The sequence below is a fragment of the Aulonocara stuartgranti genome (genome assembly GCF_965226115.1).
Source record: "Aulonocara stuartgranti genome assembly, chromosome: 11".
Classification (NCBI taxonomy): domain Eukaryota; kingdom Metazoa; phylum Chordata; class Actinopteri; order Cichliformes; family Cichlidae; genus Aulonocara; species Aulonocara stuartgranti.
The window spans coordinates 1,989,819-2,013,933 of record NC_138947.1 but is presented as its reverse complement, the minus strand read 5'-3'; the positions used below and the strand labels follow the sequence as shown (position 1 = coordinate 2,013,933).

Genomic DNA, 24,115 nt, shown 5'->3' with positions numbered 1-24,115 from the left:
ATGCACAATTAGGGGCCGGAGTGTTGGAGCTATTTGTTCTTTATTTTTGTTTTTGTTCTTATTTTTGAAATTAGTTAAAGTTTGTTGTTAGTTTACTTATATTTTGGGGTTTATTTGTCGGTTAATATTTTGTTTTAAATGATTTGTTTTGTTTGTTGTTATTTTGTTAAATTAGTCAGTAAGAGCTGTAGGGCCATTTTGTTTCTATAAATAAAGAGACTGGTATAGGACCAGCATGCATTGGGGTGGGCCTATGGTTTTTTACCAGAGCAGGAGAAGCAGTAGGAAGGATCTTGTTATTGCTTGCCAAATGGATAAATAAACCAAAACCAAAACTCTCAACTAAAAGGTTTGGACAATGGACTTCTTTTGCCTGCGTACGAAATATTACCTCAGTGCAGCAGTGGCTTGTGGACTTTAAGTTGTGGGACGTTTGATCATACAAAAGTAAAGGAATTGCCACTACACAGATCTTTGTTCAGCGTCAGCAAACCAGCAGCTTAGCCTGTAGCTGATGACTAAAAGGACCCACAGTGCTCAAACTGCACCTTTTTCATGATCCAGGGCAGGTCTGGCTTCTTCTTTCAGTGAAATTTAGTGGTGACTTTAAAATCAGTGCATTTTATTTGTCTGTGACTGAGCCTCCATCTTTGGGAGTGGTGCTGTGTGAGACTCTCAAAGCACGTTTTGCACTTTTAGAGGAGATGCACTAAAACTGTAACATCATTAAAAAGACGCTGAAGCCAAACAAACAAAGAACAAAATAAAAACTGTTTGTTCTCTATGATTGGAACTGACATGTGAAATGTGTCGGGTTGTGTCGTCATCATCACTGATTTGTTTGGAGGAGTTGAGCTTGAACGCTCTTTTCTCCCAATTCTAATAATGACAACATTCAAATAAGACTGAAGTGGTCGGGCAGACGTCAGTCTGTTTGCATCTGTAATAACTTTGAATAAGTCATCTTCAGTTAAACGACTCTGAGCATCTTTAATCAAATACACTTTAATGAACACTGGGCTGCTTTCTAAAAAACCACTTTTACAAAGTCTCTGATGGACGTGGGAGGAGGAGCGAGGATGACATTTATATCAGATGAAGAGTTCTGACTGTGTCACAGCTGCACAGACGTCTCATCGTGTCGGGTATGTTCTGCATATGTTTGGTTTATTTGATAATCTCACACATTCATTGTCTGGTATTCTAATAAACAAAATGATGATAATTGAAGGAAGACAACATTTTTAAAGTTGAACGTTTCAAATGTTGAATATGTTTGATAGTTTTGTTTGAATGATTAGATTAGATAGAAATGGAGTGAATGACAGAGACAGCTGCCTCTTTGTTGATGCTGCTTTAAGTGTTATGATTAATAATGAACGAGCAGCTGCAGATGAGATTCATGAGGACGTCTTCACAGTTTTTCAGCTCTCAGTCATGAAGAGGTGTGGACTGATCCTGCTGCTGCTCTCAGGTCTGTGAACTCATCTCAGTCGCCTCATTTACAGTTTGAATAAAACTTTTGATATCAGAAAATCAAAGAAAGCACAAAGTGAACTGCTCCATAGGGATTATTTTAAAGGTGTCTGTAAACGAGCTTCAAGCAGTCACAGAAACACTCGTACAATCTCCAAAGACCTTTGTCATGTCAACTAAACTTCTAAAGGTTTCTTTGGGTCCAGTTAGAAGTTTGATTGACAGTTTAATGGTCGGTAGTTTGTAAGAGTTTGTATAAAGTGAAGTAAAAGAGTAAAGAAAGAAAGGAGGGAAGAGTCAGTGCATGAACGTGGCTGTTTGTGTGCACTGCTGAGAAAAACACGTCTTGATTTTATTTTCTGTGTAGAAATCTGACTGAAAGCCTGAAACGCTGCAAACCCGTCAGCTCGCTGAAAAAGATCCTGACTGCTTTTACCACGTCCGTGTGCACGTTAGAGCAGGGCGATATGACCAAAAATATTTATCATGATATTTCATTTTCTTATTGTTGCCTAACATTGTACCGGTATTACCGTGAACGGTATAATATGGCCCAGCCCTAGTGCACGTGTTGTTCAGCTTTGAGCCTCGACCACTAACACGTCGTTTTCCTTCATTGTGCACACTGAAGAGGAAAAATCGTCCAAATACATGTGCAATAAGGCCAGAGTGAAAAACAAACTTAGCACTGTTAAAGCAGCTTTTTAAGCTGATGTGAGAGTTTCGCCCTGGAGCAGGAAACCAGTGTGTAGGTGTCCACAGGCACCGTAAAACAGCTTTTAACCAGTACACGAGTTACACATCCTTTGAAGGACACATATATTAACATATATTCACGTCTTTAAAGATGTCAACAAAAAGTTTGCGTTGTGGTAGCATGTAAAGAATTTATTCTCCTGATGACTAAAATAGTCGAGCTGAGGTGAGTCTGTGACCGCGCTGACTGACTCGTGTCCTCTCAGGTTACGTGATGGTCTGCCATCTTCAGTCTGATCAGTTAGTCAGACAGCTCCACCTGGTTGACCTGCAGAAGTCCTGGAACGATGCTCAGCAATACTGCAGAGATGAGTACATTGACCTCGCCATCGTTAACAGCTCAGCTCTCATCCAGGAAGCCCAGAAAAGGGCGGGGAGCACCGAGGCGTGGATTGGACTCTCCAAGAGCGGCTGGAAATGGTCTCAAACTGGTCCAGTTCAGTCATCCTGGTTTAACACGTGGTCACCGGGACAGCCAGTGACTGATGAGTGTGTGATAACTAGATCTGGATCATGGTCCACAAGACCGTGCTCAGCTACTTATCGCTTTGTCTGCTATGACGGTGAGTGTTTCAGACTTTGGTACCAGGGTTTGACAAACTGAACATTTTAGCTGCAGGTTTGAATCCGTCTGATCTTTTGTTTCAGCTGCGACTAACAAACACATCCTGGTGAAGAACTCAATGACCTGGTCTGATGCTCAGTCTTACTGCAGACAGACGTACACAGACCTGAGCACCATCAACAACACGCAGGACAACAGCCAGGTCGCTTCTATCATGTCATCTTATTATTATTATTATTATTATTATTATTATCTTTATGCCTGGATTGGACTGTACAGAAACTGGATGTGGTCAAACTCGAGCACAGCCTCCAACCTGCCGTGGGGGCCCGGGCAGCCTGATGACAGCGTAAACTGTGCCACAATAGTCGGATCAACAGGCTCCTTCAACAGTCATAACTGTGATGACCAACGCCCCTTCCTCTGCTCCAGAGGTGAGTCTGTCCTCTGTGTTTCTGCACAGTCTGGTCCTCCTGGGCTCATCCGGACACTCTTGGCACAGCACTGCCGATGCTTTGGGTGGCGCTGTCATTTAGTGTTTGCTCTGTCTGCGGTAGAGTATCACTTCCTGTTCCTGTTTCAACACAGGAACAGGAAGTAGTAGTTGAGTAGCTTATCTGCGTAGCAATTTAATTAAAAACCTTTAGATAACTTCTGTTTTCATAGTATAATCTTCACGTGCACCATGGCTACTTCACCTGTCCCTCCTGCACTTTCTTGCTCATTGTGTCAGATGTTTAGTTACTCCTTTAGCAGTAATGATATCTGTAACAAATGTAGCATATTTGCAGCTCTGGAGGCCAGGATTACTGAATTGGAGACTCGGCTTCGCACCCTTCATTCACCCATAGCTAGCCAGGCCCCTGTAGCTGGTGCAGCCGAAGATAGCGTAGGCCCCGCTAGCTGTTCCCCGGCAGACCCCAAGCAGCTGGGGAAAGAGGGCGGCTGGGTCACGGTGAGGAGGAAGCATAGTCCTAAACAGAAGCCCCAGGTACACCACCAACCCGTTCATGTGTCTAACCGTTTTTCCCCACTCGGCGACACACCCGCCGGGGGTCAAACTCTGGTAATTGGTGATTCTGTTCTCAGACATGTGAAGCTAGAGACACCGGCAGGGGCCAGAGCAGGCGACATTGAAGGAAATTTAAAACTGCTGGCTAAGGGTAAACGTAAATTCAGTAAGATCATAATTCACGTCGGCAGTAATGACACCCGGTTACGCCAATCAGAGGTCACTAAAATCAATATTGAATCGGTGTGCAACTTTGCCAAAACAATGTGGGACTCTGTAGTTTTCCCTGGTCCCCTCCCCAATCAGACCAGGAGTGACATGTTTAGCCGCATGTTCTCCTTAAATTGCTGGCTGTCTGAGTGGTGTCCCAGAAACGATGTGGGCTTCATAGATAATTGGCAAACCTTCTGGAGGAAACCTGGTCTTGTTAGGAGAGACGGCATCCATCCCACTTTGGATGGAGCAGCTCTCATTTCTAGAAATATGGACAAATTTATTAAACCCCCCAAAATATGACTATCCAGAGTTGGGACCAGGAAGCAGAGTTGCAGTCTTACACGCCTCTCTGCAGCTTCTCTCCTCCTGCTACCCCCCAAAAACCCATCTCCATAGAGACTGTGTCAGCTCCCACACAGACAAAAAACAAACTAAAAACCAGAAACAAACAACTTAAACATAAACAATTACAAAGAAAGAACAATACAGTATCCACATCTGAACCAAAGAGTAAAACAGTGAAATGTGGATTATTAAATATTAGGTCTCTCTCCTCCAAGTCTCTGTTAGTACATGACTTAATAATTGATCAACAAATCGATTTACTCTGCCTTACAGAAACCTGGTTGCAGCAGGATGATTATGTTAGTTTAAATGAATCAACACCCCCGAGTCATTCTAACTACCAGAAATCTCGAAGCACAGGCCGAGGGGGCGGTGTGCTGGGCTGGTTCTAGACAGGCATATATGAGGGGGCAGACAGAAATGTAAAGGGGGCACATGGTGGCAGCTGAGGCGAATGTGGGGTGCTCTGAATAACTGTTTTTGTCATGTAATTGGATTGCACTTTGTCAAACCTCTACCCTAAAACCTGACCAACTTGGGTGTCCCCCCTGAAGGCTCAGCTTCTGCAGGTCTAGATCTTAGTGTCACTGAGGCACACAAACCCCCTGACCACGTTAAGGTGGCAATCACTCAGGAGGAAAACTGAAAAACAAAATAAAAAATAATAAAATAAAATATTGCTCATCAGATTCTACCAACTAAAAACATGACATTTACCTTAATTAGATGCCCTATGTTAAATACATTTGAATCCAACCATAGTACTTCTCACTATTGCCAATATTAACAAAACTAAAAAGGGTAGGCCAAGTTATGAAAAAAGGGCACTTCTCCAACTCTTGAAAAATAGAAATAAAAAATACATTAAAATATCCATCCAGTTCTTTAAAACCAACAACATAAAATCTATCTTAATTTGATTGCCTAAGTAAAGTATCAAATCAATTTTATTTATATAGCACTTTTACATTATACATGCTTCCCTTAGGCAGCATCATTAGAAGACATAGCATACATTTACACTGCTATGCAGATGACACCCAGCTCTATCTGTGCATGAAGCCAGATAACACACACCAATGAGTTACACTGCAGGAATGTCTTAAAGACATAAAGACCTGGATGGCCGCTAACTTTCTGCTTCTTAATTCAGATCAAACTGAGGTTATTGTACTCGGCCCTGAAAAGCTTAGAAATATGGTATCTAAGCAGATTCTTACTCTGGATGGCATTACCTTGGCCTCCAGTAACACTGTGAGGAACCTTGGAGTCATTTTTGACCAGGACATGTCCTTCAATGCACATATTAAACAAATATGTAAGACTGCGTTCTTCCATTTGCGCCCCTCCCTGAGCTCTGAGTTCTGCTGGAGGTTTCTTCCTGTTAAAAGGGAAAAAGCTTTTCCTTCTGACTGTCGCCAAAGTGCTTATTCATAGGGGGTCATTTGATTGCTTGGTTTTTTCTCTATATGTATTACTATAGGGTCTACCGCACAGTATAAAGCGCCTTGAGGCGACTGTTGTTGTGATTTAGTGATGTATAAATAAAACTGAATTGAATTGAATGGCCCTTTTCTTTCTCTGCAGATGTCAAACCTTCAGCCTTGAGGTCAGTGAAGGTTCAGCTGAGGGCGGGATCTGCAGACCTGAACGACCCCACAGTGCAAGAATCCATCCTGCAGCAGGTCAGAGGTCACACGGGCCCCGATACAAGGAACAGACCGCTATAACTACTGTGAAATGATAGAGAGCAGTGAGTCTGTGCAGGTTCAGGGACACGTGACAGCACACAGCTGCAGAGATACGGGGCTCGTTTAATGCAATCCCATCCATTTGTATTATTTAACCTTTTTAACTGGTAACTTGAAGAAGTCACTTAATTTCAGATTACTGTGAGGAGACGACGTGAACCAATGACAGGCAATGAGGCCTAATTCCAGACTTCAGTTTCATCCCCAGCCAGTTCATTTAGTTCATTTCCCCCAGAAACAGCACCAACAACGTTTTCTGCTCACTACAGAAACAACGGCTGATTAATGAGGAGCTTCTGTTAATGTGTGAAAACTGTGTTTCAGGTGAGGGAGGAGCTGGTGGAGCAAGGAGTCACTGAGGAGGTGAAGCTGAGGTGGAGGACGCAGCCTGATGGGAAGGTTTTCCACAGAGAGGAGGAGACAGCCACTTACTGTGAGAAGGAAGACTGTGGGTCGGTTTAGTCTGAACGTTATTGGCTGATGTTCCTCAGATGATCTGCTGTGTAATTCAACTTATTTCCATCTCTGTACTCTGACTGCTGGACTGTAACAGCGTAGCTTTGCATGACTGACAGTTGGAAATCATCCTTCTTTATCCTAAGCTCAGATCAGAGTGTCTGATGAGCTGTTTTATGCCTCTTTGTTTCTTCTGATTGGTGAAGCTAAAGTTTGCAGGTGAGCGGGTGGGCGGACCTTCTGTGTCTCAGATATAAATGTTCATGATATCCTGTCTCTACATATGAAAGTTCAAGAGGAGAAAAAGGTGAAACTGAGTGTTCAGAGCAGCCTGATGTCTGAGCTTTTTGACTTCATACTTTATAGTTCAAATGAGCACCCAGCAATATAACAGTAGATATGCCGTATATGTCAGTGAATCGCGCATTTATGCTCTCTATTATCATATTAAATATACATTTTTCTGTCTCAGAAATGTCTCTGCTGCTGTTTGATTCTGTAAACTACAGTCATGGCTCTGCATCCATCTTCATTGTAAACTCTATTCAATAAAGTCTATTGATATTTTATTGTCCTGTCAGAACTTTCAGTTGCTTCATTTTTATGCTCTTATTTTGAATTTGATGCCAGTAACACACATCATAAAGGCTGAGACAACATGAAGTTTAATGCTAAACAATAAGAGTCTCACATACAGTGAAGCTGATTGGCGGGACAGCAGTCACATGACTGGCTATGAAATCCCAGACAGACAATCCAACAGTTTGTGAAACATCTGAATGTAAAATGCTGAAAACTTCTGCTGCTCATCTGTTCACAGAAAAATCTGTGAAAGCGACGAGACGGCTGTGTGACGGTGATTTTCAAAATAAATTCAGATCAAATATTTTCTGTTTTAAAACACAAAGTGTTTCACAGTCTGATAAAACTCCACATGAAGACCAGAGTACCTGTCCACACAGCGGTGCATTCACTGCTGCACACACACGCACACGCACATTAGAGGAACAAAAGCCAAAAACAACAGGAAACAGATTAAAGCTCATCTATAAAATGAGTTGTCAGCAGTCGCTGCCCTGACATGGACGTGGCTGATGTGTTTACAGATGCATGTCTTTATTTTTCCTTTTCATGATGATCATGTGTTTTGAATAATTGTATTGTTTGTTATTTTCTCTTTTACCGTGGGAGGGGCTTTCGTGAGAATGAGATAAAGTAAATGATGGGCTGAGGAAAGCTGTTCCAAAGTTGGGAGCTGTGACTCTGGGTCGGTTTAGTCTGCCCACCAGGAAGTGACTGATCAGCTGATTTTTAATGGCTGATGTTCACAGGTTGATTTGACTCTTTTTTATCTTTAGAAAAATGCTCGTTTTGTTGGACAATAACATTTTTGTTATTCAGAGATGCTAACAGTAGAAAAGGTCTGAGTGGTAATGATCGAGTTTTCCTTCAGGACTTCATCGTTCTTCCTGAAAATGTGTGACTGACCATTTAAAAGTCCAGCCCTTCACCTCCACAGTAACACTCTAAGGAGTTTAAGACCATGGCGCCATCTGCTGGCCAAACCTTCACATTGCACCACGAGAATAGAATAGAATTCAACTTTATTGTCATTGCACACGTCACAAGTACAAGGCAATGAAACGCGGTTTGCATCCATCCAGAAAGTGCTTTAGCCACAATATAGATGTATTACAGAAATGGGTCTGTTACAATGTTCATGGTATGAAGGTATGTCATGAATAAGCTCTAAGTATGTGCAGGCTGTAGTGAGTATACAGGCTATGAACAGGATATCAATATGAACTATGCAAGTTATAAACAGCTGGTTATAACTTGCATGCGGTTTATAGAAGATGGTTGATCACGCACGCACGCACACACACACACACACACACATTAGAGGAACAAAAGCCAAAAACAACAGGAAACAGATTAAAGCTCATCTATAAAATGAGTTTCCAGCAGTCGCTGCCCTGACATGGACATGGCTGATGTGTTTACAGATTCTGCACTGTAAAAAATTGCAGTGAATTTGACATATAAACCATGTAAAATCCCTACAGAAATGTATAGTAAACCCCAAAACACATTTTTTCTGTTTCAATCACAGTGAATTTTTGTAAACTATTAAACAGAATGTTTTTGTTACATTTATGTTACGTGCCTCCAGCCGAAGGCGAGCTAGATGCACCTTAAGTCTAGCATGTCCGTTTGACCCACTGAAGTCTGGGGACAGAGGATCGAAACGAGGTAGAGTAGGAGGCACCTTAGGCTCCACCTGGACTTTGGGGGGAGTAGCTATAGCACCAACATCCTCCTTCAGAGGTTCGACACCTTGCTCAGCAGAAAGAACGTTACCATCACATACCTCTGAACCAGTCAAGATTTTCAACTCAACTAAACGTTGTAAGATAATACCCTTAATTTCCTTTTTTGCACTATATTTCTTTACTGGAATATCAAAGTGTGCCGCAATACTCAATAAGTCATCTTTACGACATAACTCAAACTTCTCAGGTCTCGGAGCATGAATGAAATCTTCTAAGTCAAAATCCATACTTAATTACAAGGCAGTAACATTGTACCAAGCACCAGAGTTGTCTATAGCTCTGGAAAATAGATCCCGGACGAGCCCCCACTTGTGTTACGTCTCCTCGAGGGCAGGAGGGGATAACACAACAACTCCGGAAACTCGGTACAGGTGTTATGAAAAAGGTTTAATGGCAGCGCTCTCACAGATTAAATAACCCAGATTCAAACAACAAATGTGGGGGAGAAAGGGACAGTTAGGTTGTGCCAAAAAAAACACCAAAAAGACAAAACCAAAACTTAGCTGATTCTATTATCTAGTGATGGGACGTTCTGTATCGAGGCTTCGGAGCGTGTGTCGAGTAATGGAGGGGGCGTTTCCGCGAAGCGCGTATCGAGGCTTGCTTCATTTATGGGAGGAGCTGAAAATGATGACGTCCGAAGCCTCGCTGCCCGGCTGTACCACGTGACTGGTTCATGAAGTGGTTCGAACTTTGCCGCGAGATATGACAGCGATATAAACCCTCAGACTTCATTCAAAAATGTGGGTGTTTGATGGAGAGTTGCGGTTAGTGAGAGTTTGGAGACCGTTTGGAGGTTTATGAGAGTGAGGAGAGAAAGTCAGGAGAGAATGGAGCCAGCTAAGAAGAGGAGGATGTCCTCCCCTGTGTGGGAACATTTTGATTCTATTCCTCCCAACAAGGTGTGTAAATTTCTACAGAAGATGTATTGTCATGATGGTGCAATACAATTTATGTTAAGCGGCTTTACTTTTGTACAAGGTGAAGTGTTTGCTATGTGCCAGGGAGCTGGGATATAACAACAACACCTCATCCATGCTTAGGCACTACAGAGCTTTGCATGAGAATAAGGGGGACACCGATTGTGGAGCAAGACCAGGTGAGCCATCAAATGCAATGATAATAAGATAAGATAGAACTTTATTAATCCCTCGGGTGGGTTCCTCTGGGAAATTCGACTTCCAAAAAGCACAGCAACGACCGAAGTTACAGTTACAGAATTGTTATACACACACACACACACACACACACACACACACACACACACACACACACACACACACACACACACACACACACAAATAAAATATACGAAGGGGATAAATAGAATAAATAGGAATAAAAATACAAGTGAATTGCACATTTCAAGTATTGAGTCTATTGCACTGTTGACTATTTACAAAAAGTATTGCACAGTGAGGTGAAGAGGCACTACAGCTTAGTTGTTCCCCCCTCCTTTGTCCTCCTGTCTCCCCTCCCTCTCCCCTCCAGAGAGGAGTTAAACAGTCTGATGGCGTGTGGGACAAAGGAGTTTTTAAGTCTGTTGGTTCTTGTCTTGGGGAGAAGCAACCTGTCACTGAACAGACTCTTCTGGTTGTTAATGGCCGTGTGCAGAGGATGCCCAGCATTGTCCATAATGTCCAGCAGTTTCTTTAATGTCCTTTTCTCTGCCACTGTCACCAGAGTGTCCAGCTTCATGCCGACCACAGAGCCAGCCTTCCTGATCAGTTTCTCCAGCCTGGATGAGTCCTTCTTTGCTGTGCTGCTCTCCCAGCACACCACAGCATAGAAAAGTACTCCAGCAACCACCGACTGGTAAAACATCCTCAGGAGCTTCCTGCAGATGTTAAAAGACCTCAGCCTCCTGAGGAAGTACAGTCGGCTTTGGGCTTTTTTATACAGGTGCTCTGTGTTGCATGACCAGTCCAGTTTGTTGTCCACCCACAGCCCGAGGTACTTGTACGTGTTGACCACCTCCACCTCCTCCCCCTCTATCTGAACCGGCAGTGGACCTTCTCTGGACCTCCCGAAGTCCACAACCAGTTCCTTAGTCTTTGAGGTGTTGAGTTGCAGGTGGTTTGTGTGACTCCATGCGACAAAGTTCCTCACCAGACTTCTGTACTCCTCTTCCTGATCATCCCAGATACACCCCATGATGGCCGTGTCGTCTGCAAACTTCTGAATGTGGCATAATTCAGAGTTGTAGCAGAAGTCAGAGGTGTACAGGGTGAAGAGAAGAGGGGACAGCACAGGTCCCTGTGGTGCTCCTGTGCTGCTGACCACAGTGTCAGACGTGATGTCCTTCAGCCTGACGTACTGTGGTCTGTCGGTGAGGTAGTCGGAGATCCAAGCCACCAGGCAGGGGTCCACCTCCATCCTGTTCAGTTTTTCCTGAAGCATACAGGGCCGGATGGTATTAAAGGCACTGGAAAAGTCAAGAAACAGGATCCTGACCGTGCCTTTTCCCCCATCCAGGTGTGAGTGGGCTCTGTGTAGGAGGTACAGGATGGCATCCTCCACTCCGACACCCGCCTTGTATGCAAACTGTAGTGGGTCCTGGGCATGTTGTACCTGTGGTCGGAGGAAGTTGAGGAAGAGCCGCTCTAGAGTCTTCATAAGATGTGACGTCAGTGCCACCGGTCGGAAGTCATTCAGCTCATTGGGCCGGTTCCTTTTAGGGACCGGGACGATGCAGGATGTCTTCCATAGGGCGGGCACTCTCCTCAGTCGCAGACTGAGGTTGAAGACTCGTTGTAGCGGCTCCCCAAGTTCAGCAGCACACGCCTTAAGCATCCTAGGACACACCTTGTCTGGGCCTGCTGCCTTTCATGCTGTAATGTTACTAAATGATATAACAATATTATACAACTGTTATAAGTTACGTGTGTGATATTTATATTTGTGCTTTGTCTTTATTGTCTTTCCTCAGGAGAACAATCTCAAATAGATGAAGACCTGGTTACCATGGTGATTGAGGACTCACAGCCATTTAGCATTGTGGAGGACAAAGGATTCAAAAGATTTGTTAAATCATTAAATCCCAGCTATGTTCTCCCCACTAAAAAGGACGTAAAAGCAGTGAAAATTTAGTTTTTACAGAATAAAATGTGAACAGGCAGGACTGAGGCTCAAAGCCTCAGTGTGTAGCTGTCCATACCTCAACGTTACAAAAGCACAACTACTGTCCACACCCCAACCACACCTCACCTCACAGTAAATGATCGTTTTCATTTCAAGCATTTCCAAATAATCATTTCCCATACTGCCACTATAAATATACACAGTATACTGCCATCACTACAATATAGATGTTTTACACACTCCTTTTGTTGTTGACATTTACAGGCTGTGTGCAAAATGCCACACTCTTCAAATTCATGCCAGCTATTATTTTTACGTCCAGTAGGTGTCCTGCTAGAGCAAATGAAGCTTCATGAAGCTTCGCGTTGGGGTGAACCAATTGGATGAAAAGCTTCAGTGCTTCATGGGGCTTCATCTGCCCATCACTACTATTATCCTAGAAAAGCAAAAACAAGAGGGAAAGACCCTAAACCTCAACTCGAAACAAGCTCAAAATTACATGGGTGGCACCAACCTACTTACCTAGTGTTTCTAACAAAAATACTCTACGTGAGTAAGTGTATGGGGTCCCCAAACTTACCTAGTCCACTTTACTCCCACCACAATCATCAAACAAAAGAAAGACAGTAGCGAACCGTCACACATGTGCCAAACAATTCAAAGGAGGGAAGAGAGCCGCACCCAGCCACAGGTGAGTCTCTTTATCAAGGTGTGCACTCCTGGATTGTCCAATCGGGGTCTCCCTCCTCTAATTAGTTGGACATCCCCAGATTGACATCAGCCTGCAGTCTGCGACCTAAGGGAACGGCAAACAAAAGGAGAGGGAAAGAACACATACAGCCTGCAGACACGTAACAATTTACAACATCAATGTGTGATTATAATCAAATTTATTTGTTAAAACTACAAACATTGGGAACAAAAACAGTGAAATACTTTAATATTCTAACAAAACAATTATATTAATTTGACATGCAAATATTGTAAAAACTATAGTTTTAGTCAGTTGTTTTTAAAATACACGAATTATATGTAAGTCACTTTACAAGTTTATACCGTAGGCCTGTAACGGACCTACTTTAAACATGATTCATGAAATTATGCAAATTCAGGTATACGGCTAATAAAAATGTATTCACAGAAAATGTCATTGTGAACCTGAGAGGTTACTTCTCTATTTTTATGCTATACAAAAATATACAATTATAATGACATTTTTTAATTATTCAGGCTTATTTGCAGCCTATTGTACAGTAACCTATAAGAAATTATTATTATCGATATCTTAAGTAAAACTTCTGTTCAGTCATAATCAGAGGTGTGGACTCGACTTGGACTCGAGTCAGACTTGAGTCATTAATTTTATGACTTTAGACTTGACTTGAAAAAATGTTCTAAGACTGTGACTTGACTTGGACTTTTACACCAATGACCTGGGACTTGATATTTCACCCCAAATATAAAATTTAACATGCATATTATATAGAAAGTGTGCACCATTAATTCAATTCATTCATTTATTCAAACCACACTCCGTACGTATGTGTGCGTGAGCTGTAGCACAGCCACTCAAATTAACCAGATTTAAAAAAAAAAAAAAACGCTCAAAAATGCTGCAAGGACATTTTTTTTTCCAGGTACATAAACTATGAAGTAGTCAACAAAAAACCGAAATGCAATATGCAAAACATGCAAGAAGAGAATCACAGACAGAGATGGAGCAGCTTCCAACTTTCTCCGACAGTTGAAGTTGCATAAAGAACGGTAGGCGGTGCTTCTCTCTTGCTACGATGAGATAGCTGACTTCATCTAACAAGCAAATCTTGTTCAGGCTCCGTTGGTGATACAGTTTTTTAAAATGTCACATGACTGGCTATGAAATCCCAGACAATGTACATTTCAATTCCTTTAATTTTAAATATGTTTATATTGTCTATCCTGTAAAATAGTCAGATGTCTATTCATATTAATGTACAGAATTCACCTGCTTGCTGCTACTACTGCACATTCACCCAGTGTACATATATATATATATATATATATATATATATATATATATATATATATATATATATATATATATATAGTTCTTCCTCTACACCCCCCCCCCCCCCCCCAATTTTTGCACATGTCGAGGAGCGTGTCAGGCTACATTTCACTGTATAACTATGCATGTGACAAATAAAGAACCTTAAACCTTGAACCTTGAAGATGGACACAGGTGCAGAAACCAACCCGGAAGCGAGACGATAAGGGAACAAAGGATTTATTTCCGCCCACAGGCAAACACAAGCAAAAAAACAAAACGACGCCACCACACTAGTGGCGCGTAGGATAATCTAAGATAATGGAGGGTGACCTAGACACCTCTAGGAGACGGCTGAACAGCAGAGGCAGCGGGGAGGTGGAAACAGGACTAGGTAGGGGCCGGGGCACTGGAATAAGAGGAGATCACGGTCAGTGGGATCCAGCAGACAATCAACGATCCTCCACAGTTGAATTGAGTTGCCTTACTTGGTTTCAGGTGGAGGGGACAGGTGGGGCGGAAGGCTCGGAAGCGGTCGAGGCGTGGGGAGGCAGGCAAGTGAGTGGTGGGCCGGCAGGCCACGTCGTATCAGCAGCAAGCGGCCCAGGTCCAGGAAGGCGGGAGTGAGGGAGACAAGACCTCCACTCCAGGTGCTACCTCTGAGAACAAGAAGAACAAGTAAGTCATCACACGGATTCTGGACAGAGTTATGATGCTCCACTTGACTAACATGGGGATAGCAGATACTCAGGCGATGAACGGTTGAGAGCGCAGGTCTGATATACTGCCGGAATAATTGCTCACAGGTGGTCAGCCAGGGAGGAGCAACCGAACTCCGCCTAAAGGAGTTGGGGCTGCTGTTGGAGACCTGCAGGTACCCACCCAGACCATGACACTAACAGTGCCTTCCATAGGATGTCTATGGTGCCTCCTCTCCACAGAGCTGTAGGCTACTGTAGCCTGCACTGAGTGCTAGGAGCTGGGTTCTGGTTATGTGGTGTTTTTGTCTGTATGTGTTTTTGGTGCCTCACTTTTTGTATAGGTAGGCGGGGCAGTGAGTCACTGAACCTGGCACACCTGTTACTCATCAGCTGCATTCTTCAGAAGTGTTCTTTAGGAGCTACCTGACAGAAGACTAGTGTCCGAGTATTGACGTTTTTGGAGAGTCTGTAATTCTGCCCCTGCCTGCTGGAGCCGTTGGATTATTTCTGGTGACTGTAAGAAGTTTTGTTTCCTCCCCAGGATTTCGCCTCGTCTGGAGGTTTTGGCAATAAACAGTACCAAGTAAGCTCTCTGTAAAGTCTACTTTAAGCTTTTCTCGGTTATCGGTTATCATTTTTTTAGATCGAGTGCACTACCTGTGTGTGTTTCCATCACCTGCACGTCCTGGCTCCGCGTCCCCATTCATACGCTATTGTACATACTTTGTCCTTGTAAAACCTCCCCATCACTGTAAATAAACTGTCTTCACCGCAACTCTGCCTCCGTGCGTTCTGCTCCCTGGGTCCATCTGCATTTGCCATAACACTGAGTGCGCCTAATTTTGAATGTGCATCTGTAGCTTGTCTCTGATTGGATAATGACGTGAGGGCGGGAGGAGCGGGAGAAGAGCTGCTAGTTCACGGCTACAGCTAACGAACCAGCAGCGTGCACAGTCTGCAGAGTGGAGAGAGAACAGAAAACGTCGAGCTTTTACCAAGGACGTTTTTAGGACAAATCACAAATATGCGATCTGTGGTTCATCTGAAAGTTTGCACGGTAAGTTTAACATCTAGGCTACTTTTTTCGAGACCAAAACATCACTAGCACCAGTTGATATTTAGACTAATACTTGATAACTTGGCGCTAGCATGCTAGTTCAGCTGAAAAGCACTGGCAAACTTTTTAAATACTAAAAATGGTCACCTGCGTCTTTTGTAAAAAGATATTGGTCACATTAAGAGGCTGTGTACAGTGGTCCTTCATTTATGGTGGGAGTTACGTTCTAAAAATAACCTGCCATAGCTGAAATCCGAAGTAGCCAGCTTTATTTTTTACAATTATTATAGATGTTTTAAGGCAGTAAAACCCCTCACTACACACTTTATACACTTTTCTCAGACAGACATGAACATTTCCACACTTTTCTCTCTTGTTTAAACTCTCTCAAAGTTCAAACCTTTGTAGAAAAATGAGTCCAGTGTTATAGAATGGTTGCATGTGTTTACAAAAAAGAAGAAAGTGTAGGAAGCATAAAGCATGTTCCCCAGATGGTATTGATGACATGTACAATCTCACCCTCAGCCCCCAAATGACAGTACAGATTATTAAGAAAACACACATAAAACCATGTCATCTGCTAATTCAGCCACTGATACGCCAGAGAATGATAGTCGGTCTTATCTCAGAAATATGTGTCTCTTTTACCTTAAACTGCAAGGACAGCTGCTAATTCCTGCCTCTATAATACAGATTACTTGGATTTGAAGGGGAAAAGGTCTTCTGGACTACATGACCACAGTTGGTGTCAGCAAAAGCAAGACGTTCCTTCAGACTGATGCAAGGCTTAAGAGGATACGGGGACGGCAGAGTGGCTGCTCAGATGATGTGAAAGAGGTGGTCCTGCTTCTGCTCAGCTACTTTGAAGAGAAGGAGGAGTTCATGCTTTTCCATGTAGAAGATGCATGTCTGGCAGATGAGGTGCAACTGGAGCAAGTGTCTCTGACACCCACGATTATTGTCTTTGGTAAGTCTGTTTCATAGCTCTCTCTCTCTCTCTTTTTAATTGCACTGTTTATAGAATCTCATGTACTGCAGTGCTTATTAATATAACCTGTTAAATAATTTGTTCTCAGGTCAGTCCTGCTATTCCTTAAGATGATACATGCTGAGTCTTGATCGGAACCTCGTCAGCACAAACATATCCTCATTCATTTCTGCACTTTGCATCGTGTTCGGGAGCTACTACAATTTTAACATTCATTATCTGGCTTCCACTCTGGAGGTTCTTCGAAGGTGAGCAAATATGTCTTTCTTATTTCTCAGACCTGAGAATCTCGCGGTACAACAATTGTGATTGAGACTCTGAGATCTGGAGTCTGGCTCTGACTCTTGGCTGGGTTTGGACCCGGATTAAGACTGTTTTTATAAAATAACAGTCTTTATTTTTCCTTTTCATAATGATCATGTGTTTTGAATAATTGTATTGTTTGTTATTTTCTCTTTTACCGTGGGAGGGGCTTTCATGAGAATGAAATGAATAAATTTTTCTTTTTCTTTTTTTTTTGTGAGAATGTCTCATGACAGTGACGTAAGCGAGTGCGACGTTCGTGACAACAGCTGTGTGCAGATCAACAATGGATCACATATCGAGTGCAGAGAGAGTATGAGCGTGCAGCGTTTAAAGCGTGGAAGCACTGACCTTACTTTGAGTTTGATTCCATAAAAAGTGACAAAAACATTAGTGTCCGCTGTGCGTGGGAAGAAAACTTCTTTTTACAGCGAAAAAACCCCCCAAACGTCCGAGCAAGCACTGAGTAGCTACGATGTAATTGTAAATGACCCAGATTATTTGTTTATTTGATATTTTTCAAACAGTTAAATCCCTGAACGAATTATACCTTATAATATAGATTAGACTCTTATTTTGAAATTTGGAACGGGCAACTTCCGGGAAAGAGGGCGAAAAATGGTACATACCTCATCACGGTGTATTCCACGACAAGAAGCCAGGCAAACTGCGCGTGGTGTTCGACTGCTCTGCCAAGTACAAGGGAACCAGTTTGAATGATCATCTGCTCACTGGTCCTGACCTGATGAACAATCTCAACGGTGTACTTCTTCGCTTCTGGTTGCACTCCACTGCATTGATGTGTGACATAGAGAAAATGTTTCACCAATTTCATGTGAAGAAGTCAGACCAGGATTACCTGCGCTTCCTTTGGTGGAAGAAAGGAGATCTCGGTGCACAGCCCTAAGAATACCTTATGAGGGTGCATATCTTTGGCGCAGCCTCATCGCCTGGCTGTGCGAACTACGGATTGAAGCATTTGGCTACAGAAAATAAAGACCGATACCCATTAGGCTCTCAGTTCATTCTGAGAAATTTCTATGTCGACGATGGAGTCACAAGTACAGACAGCTCAGAGAAGGCTATCAAGTTAGCAGAAGAAGCCAGAAAACTTTGTGCCCTGGGTGGTCTTAGGCTCCACAAGTTTGTGTCCAATGACAAAGCTGTCCTGGTAAGCATACCAGCAACTGAACGTGCATCAGACATTAAAGACCTCAACCTTGCCTTTGATAACTTACCTTCAGAGAGAGCGTTGGGTATCCAATGGCACGTCGAATCAGACTGCCTGAAGATCAGCACCAACCTTAAGGAACAGCCTGCAACACGTCGAGGCATATTGTCCATTGTTACATCCCTGTACGATCCCTTGGGTCTCATAGCCCCCTTTTTGCTCATTGGAAAGGAAGTGCTGCAGCAGATGTGCTGCCATGGAACAGGTTGGGACGACCCTCTAACCAACGAACTTCGTCCACGGTGGGAGAAATGGAAAAACGACCTCAACAACTTGGAGAGGATAAATATACCCCGAAGTTATGCCCCGGCAGATTTCGGAAGGGTTATTAAACGTGAGTTACATCACTTCTCCGACGCAAGCACTACTGGCTATGGACAGTGTTCATATCTGAGGCTTAGCAATGAAGAAGGAGACATCCACTGTGCTTTAGTCATGGCCAAATCTCGCGTCGCCCCAACAAAGGTCACCACGATCCCAAGATTAGAGTTGACGGCTGCAGTCATCTCTGTGAAAACCAGCAATGTTTTGAAGGAAGAACTTGGATATGCGGACATTGAAGAGCATTTTTGGACCGATTCCAAGGTTGTACTAGGGTACATCAATAATGAGGCTCGACGTTTTCATACATTCGTAGCCAACCGTATCCAGAAGATACATCTCTACACGAATCAAAGGCAATGGAGATACGTCCCTACTGACCAGAATCCTGCGGATCGTGCTTCTAGAGGTTGTTTTGTCCGTGAGCTAATATCATCGGACTGGTTTACCGGCCCTGCATTTCTATGGGAAAAGGGAGTTGACCTCTCAGAAGAGGTGGCTCCGGAACTGTCAGTCGGAGATCCAGAAGTTAAGGAAACACGGACTCTAAACACGGAAACTGTAGAACAAGATTCTCTTACTTATCGGCTGGCAAAGTTCTCATCCTGGACTCGCGCCATCTGTGCAGTGGCTCGCATTCTTCGAAGGATCAACAAGGATAAGTCAATCGGCCTCTCTACAGTGCAGGAAAGAGAAGAAGCCGAGCGCCTCATCATCAAAGATCTGCAGAGACAAACATATTCGGAGGAAGTGCGGCTACTGAAGAAAGGTTGTCAGCTGCCACCTCATAACAAGCTACATCACCTCAACCCCTTCTTGGACAACAATGGTGTGATTAAGGTGGGAGGTCGACTCCGTGATTCAAACCTTCCTCTCTCAGTTAAACACCCTACCATCATTCCAAAGGAACATCATGTTACAAGGATGATCATAGCATACTGTCATGAAGAAGTCAAACATCAAGGCAAGGGGATGACTCTCAGTGCAATTAGGACAAGAGGTTACTGGATACCAGGAATTGGCAGGACGGTTGCATCCTATCTTCGCCGATGTGTAGTTTGTCGGAAGCTTCGGAGACGGACAGAAGAACAGAAAATGGCCGATCTCCCTCCAGAGTGAGTAAATCCATCTCCACCCTTTACCTACTGTGGAATGGATTGCTTTGGACCCTTCTATAGCAAGCAAGGACGTAGTGTGCGAAAACGATATGGTCTCCTTTTCACCTGCTTCTCCTCCAGAGCCATCCATATTGAAATGCTGGAGGATCTATCTACAGACTCATTCATAATTGGACTGCGCTGCTTCATTGCTATACGTGGAGCCGTACGCCAGATCAAATCTGACCAAGGCAGTAACTTCCTAGGAGCCAAGAATGAACTGCAGGAAGCCCTCACGGAATTAGATGGTGATAAACTGACGAACTTCCTTTCTAAGAAGCAGTGTGACTTCATCCTAAATGCTCCTGGATCAAGTCATGTTGGTGGAGTGTGGGAGCGTCAAATTAGAACAGTCAGGAGTGTTCTCAACGCGACCCTTGGACTCTCACCTGGAAACCTACCTGATGCTTCCCTCCGAGCATTCTTCTATGAAGCAATGACGATAGTTAATAGTCGTCCTCTCACTATTGAAAACCTACATGATCCCAACAGTCTTGAGCCTCTGACACCAAACCACTTACTTACCCTGAAGTCTACCATGGCCCTTCCTCCCCCCGGCAAGTTCATAAGGGAAGATATGTATGCGAGAAAGAGATGGCGCCACGTACAATATTTGGCCGAGCAGTTCTGGAGCCGTTGGCAAAAAGAGTACTTAGCCAACATTGCCTTTAGACAACGCTGGCACACCCCAAAGAGAAACCTGCAGATCGGGGATATAGTCATAATGAAGGATGAAGACTTGCCCAGAAATGAATGGAGGTTGGGAAGAGTCGTAGAGACTACAATGGACAGAGATGGACTGGTTAGGAGAGTGAAGCTCTGTCTAGGTGACAGGAAACTTGGCAAAAATGTTGAACGTCTTACTAAGCGGTCAGTGCTCGAACGGCCAGTTCAAAAACTAGTCTTATTGTTGGAAGGTGACTAGTCCATTCCTTGCATACTATGCTTCTGTTGTTTGGTCATTATTTGTATTATGAAATCATTGTGTTCTTTCTTCCTATGTTTATGGAGTTATGTTTTTGAACACTAATGATTTGGTGGGAGTGTAAATGACCCAGATTATTTGTTTATTTGATATTTTTCAAACAGTTAAATCCCTGAACGAATTATACCTTATAATATAGATTAGACTCTTATTTTGAAATTCGGAACGGGCAACTTCCGGGAAGGAAGATCGTACCGCAACTGCTTGCCGCAGAAAGGATTAATGAGAAGGTTATCGTTTTCCATCCATCTTAAAATTAGCATCTAGCTGGAAGGCGAACAGGTATGTTTGTGTGTTGTACTTGTTGTTTACATTTCGGACAATTTGTAAATGTATTACTTGATTGTTAATAAGTTTATGAGCGATCTAGCAGGCTGATGCTAGCACCTCCTGTGCCTTTTCTGTGAATTGATTAGCATAACAGAAACGTGGTTATATCAAGTGAATGTTTATTTGTTTTATGTTATGATTACAGCTCTTACGATGTGTCTATGGCAATTTGTGAATAAATGGGTTGGAATACCCCACCATGGTCCATCCGTAATGATCATTGAGTGCATCGTCTGAATAAAGTCCGGCTGGAATGCTACAGTAATGGGAAACTCAGAGAAACTCGCGGATTCTTCAACTGACATGACTGCTGCAACTCACCTGCACCAGGGCAAACCTCCGCCTGCCCCACTCCTGCTAAACAGGTGAAAATAGATCAACAGGACCGCTGAGTCTATTTGAAAGACTGAGTGTAAACACAAAAAAATATTTTATTTTATGTGCAGAAAATAGGTTTAAATGTTAAACAAATTTCTTCCAGTCAGAGAATGTTGTATATAATTTAATGTTTGCTTGATGCATAAAGTTAGATGAGTAATAAATAAATAAAACTAGTTTTAAAAACCATTTGATTACATTTTGTATGATGGATTATGCAGAAAAAGTAGAATTGGGCTGAAAGATCTATCGCTTTATCACCTCTTCAGGTTGTAACTAAAAAACTAATTACTTTTGAAAATAAGTATCAGTAAAGTAACAGGATTACTTTTGGGGGGAAGTAATCAGTAATTAGTTACTGATTGCATGGCGCCATCTGCTGGCCAAACCTTCACATTGCACTACAAGAATAAAGACTATGTAGTGTGCATCCTGGTAACTGTGGCTTGTTTACAGACTCTAATATACTGTGTGGAAATGTACAGACGATTGTTTGTTTGTTGCATTCAGTAAGACCTGAAATTAGAGACTGCACTTCTATACAGTCAGATTTCTTCCAACCAGACCAGCTGCCCCCTGCTGGCCTGTAGAAAGAATGCAGATTCAAAGCTTCACGTTCAGATGCGCCAACGTCCATCCTTTTTTTACAGCCTATTTGTGACTTGGCCGCCATAGCAGTGGGTATCAGTGTGTTTACAGTTTTGTTTACATGTGAACAAAAAGAAGAACAGGACTGTAACTACATGCAACCAAAGACGTGATTGGTCAATGCATGTGGACTACAAATAAATATGTATATAAATGAATAAAAGCATCTTTCACCATTTTTGTTCATTTAGCCAATTTTTTGCAATAAGTCATCCTCGGCTCGCTGTGTCCACAGAGGACGTGTCCACCTATAAAAGTGTGAGGGCTCAGCAAACTCCAACCCCTCCACCACTGAGGATGTAGGCCCATCCTTCCTGTCCACTCAGTGAGCCGATACACACCAACGTTGATTTTCTCACAAATAATTATTCTTATAAAAATTTAGTCGGCACACCGCAGTAGGATGTTATACTAAAAGCAGTCACAGGTTTATTAACATTGAGATGATCAGATGGTTTACAGTCAATAAAAACATGTTAGTAATATTCAGAGTGAATATAAATGATGTTAAAAACAAAACATCACAGTTTCAGCTAAGAGATGAAGTCTAAATGAGAAGTAATTTATAAGATTGTGTTAACTCCAGGATTACATTAAAAAAGACATTGATTAGCTAAAAACATCCTTGTTCCATGTTTTTGTTAGAGTGCAGTCATGTCGGTGACCTTTCCCTCTGCTCGACTTCACCTACGGAGGACCAAAGCTGACTTTAGAGAACCTTGAAAATATTATTTCAGTATTTTATGATTCGAGATCAGTTTGAGTCAGACTTCAACTTCCATACAAGCAGAACAGTGACTATAATTCTCCTTTTATCCATTTTCCCTATTTCATGTTGTGTTATTTTAGTATTATTATTGATAAATAAATTTACTATTTGAGTATTTTGTGGACATATTATTACTCATTTGTTACTTTTCAGTGTTACATATATTTTGCGATGTATTTGGTCAAGAACGTCTTAGCTCTGTAAATCGTTTTCATTTATGAAAGTTTAAATTATATTTATTTCTAAAAACATGTTGTCATTTACAAATGTGTTTATTCATTTGGCCTGTTTGTTTTTCAACAAGTCACCTTTGGTCCTCCGTATATTCGGTGGGTTTGAAACAGACTGCAGGTTATAACTCGTCTTTAATGCAAACAAAGTTTGAATATCACCAATAAAACTCTTCTTCTTTTGTGTCTTCATGTCCCACTGTTACCCTGCAGCGCCCCCCTGTGGTCTGCACAGAGAAACCCGGCAGGTGTGGTGTTTCTGGGCTCAGGTGTGGTGGCGTTTTGGCTTCAGAGCTCACTGCAGCAGGCAGGTGCACTTGGTGCCTTTCTCTTTGTGCATGGTGCCGAACAGCTGAAGGGCCTGGTTGTTGATCAGCTTCCAGAAGTTGTCGAAGGAGATGTTCTGGCCGCTCTGCACACCCATCTGCTCCAGGACCTTACCCAGGCCTTCTTCATTCTCCACCGTCTGCAGGCAGGAAACAGCAAGTCAGTCAGCACTGCTGGAAACACTTAGTGGAAACTCAGGGGAGCGTGATCTCAGGCACAAAGCACTCCAACAACTCTGGTCCAGAATAACAGAGAGGAGGATGTGACCTGCTTCATTACTGTTAGCATGAAAGAGTTTTATTTCATATTTTTTGCTTCTCTTGTATGCTTAAGCATCCATCCTCTTCCCATTATCCTTTTCAGGGTTGTGGGGGGGCTGGAGCCTATCCCAGCTGTAATGTTAATTCAATATTTTTAACATAATACTGACTCTAATCACTTTTTCCTTTCTTTTCATGCAAAGTGTGTTTTAAGCTTGTTTTAAGACTTTAAAAACAACGTTGAGCTGTCAGTGCACAAAGACTCGATTAGTCTGATTGTTACCTAACGTGGGACGTTCTGCTGACTGATGGCAGTTCGCTGAAGAGAAGCCCAGAATTAAATCACCTCTGCGGCGCCCTCTGCTGTGCAGATGACTGCATTTACAGTTGGTTTCCAGGTGATGCAACAAAAA

General features: G+C 42.8%; 3 protein-coding genes and 1 long non-coding RNA gene across 5 annotated transcripts; 3 read left to right on the top strand and 1 right to left on the bottom strand.

The window, feature by feature from the left end:
* The first annotated feature begins 2,744 nt into the window (after positions 1–2,744).
* Positions 2,745–7,144, top strand: LOC309716661 (C-type lectin BML-2-like). The gene is made up of 4 exons (XM_082550600.1): positions 2,745–2,795; positions 2,881–3,231; positions 5,958–6,055; positions 6,446–7,144. The coding sequence occupies exons 2-4, from the start codon at positions 2,916–2,918 to the stop codon at positions 6,581–6,583; spliced, it is 552 nt and encodes a 183-aa protein (XP_082406726.1). The 5' UTR covers positions 2,745–2,795; positions 2,881–2,915; the 3' UTR covers positions 6,584–7,144.
* A 7,103-nt stretch (positions 7,145–14,247) lies between these two features.
* On the bottom strand, positions 14,248–15,572 carry LOC309716664 (uncharacterized protein). 2 transcript variants are annotated; one of them, XM_082550604.1, is made up of 3 exons: positions 15,376–15,572; positions 14,506–14,676; positions 14,248–14,426 (listed from the first exon to the last, which is right to left on the bottom strand). In XM_082550604.1, exons 1-3 carry the CDS (start codon positions 15,423–15,425, stop codon positions 14,408–14,410), a joined length of 240 nt encoding a protein of 79 aa, XP_082406730.1. In that variant the 5' UTR covers positions 15,426–15,572; the 3' UTR covers positions 14,248–14,407. The 2 variants fall into 2 exon arrangements, with proteins under 2 accessions (XP_082406730.1, XP_082406729.1); XM_082550603.1 differs by having other exon boundaries at positions 15,395–15,572.
* On the top strand, positions 14,962–16,967 carry LOC309716670. Its single transcript, XR_014279497.1, has 4 exons — positions 14,962–15,301; positions 15,579–15,775; positions 16,469–16,742; positions 16,852–16,967. It is a non-coding gene; the product is annotated as an uncharacterized lncRNA (long non-coding RNA).
* Positions 16,968–17,982: 1,015 nt separating this feature from the next.
* On the top strand, positions 17,983–21,292 carry LOC309716658 (uncharacterized protein; the record flags this gene model as incomplete). Its single annotated transcript, XM_082550597.1, has 2 exons — positions 17,983–21,042; positions 21,236–21,292. The coding sequence occupies one exon, from the start codon at positions 17,983–17,985 to the stop codon at positions 19,735–19,737; it is 1,755 nt and encodes a 584-aa protein (XP_082406723.1). The 3' UTR covers positions 19,738–21,042; positions 21,236–21,292.
* Between the last annotated feature and the right edge of the window lie 2,823 nt (positions 21,293–24,115).

Bases quoted from the DNA above. Each gene is read 5' to 3' on its own strand.
- LOC309716661 (XM_082550600.1), top strand. From the start codon at position 2,916: ATGACCTGGTCTGATGCTCAGTCTTACTGCAGACAGACGTACACAGAC. The intron at 3,232-5,957 runs GTGAGTCTGTCC...CTTTCTCTGCAG, and splicing joins CCCCTTCCTCTGCTCCAGAG to ATGTCAAACCTTCAGCCTTG. The intron at 6,056-6,445 runs GTCAGAGGTCAC...ACTGTGTTTCAG, and splicing joins AAGAATCCATCCTGCAGCAG to GTGAGGGAGGAGCTGGTGGA.
- LOC309716664 (XM_082550603.1), bottom strand. From the start codon at position 15,540: ATGGCAAATGCAGATGGACCCAGGGAGCAGAACGCACGGAGGCAGAGT. The intron at 14,677-15,394 runs GTGATGGAAACA...TCTTGTTCTCAG, and splicing joins CGCGGAGCCAGGACGTGCAG to AGGTAGCACCTGGAGTGGAG.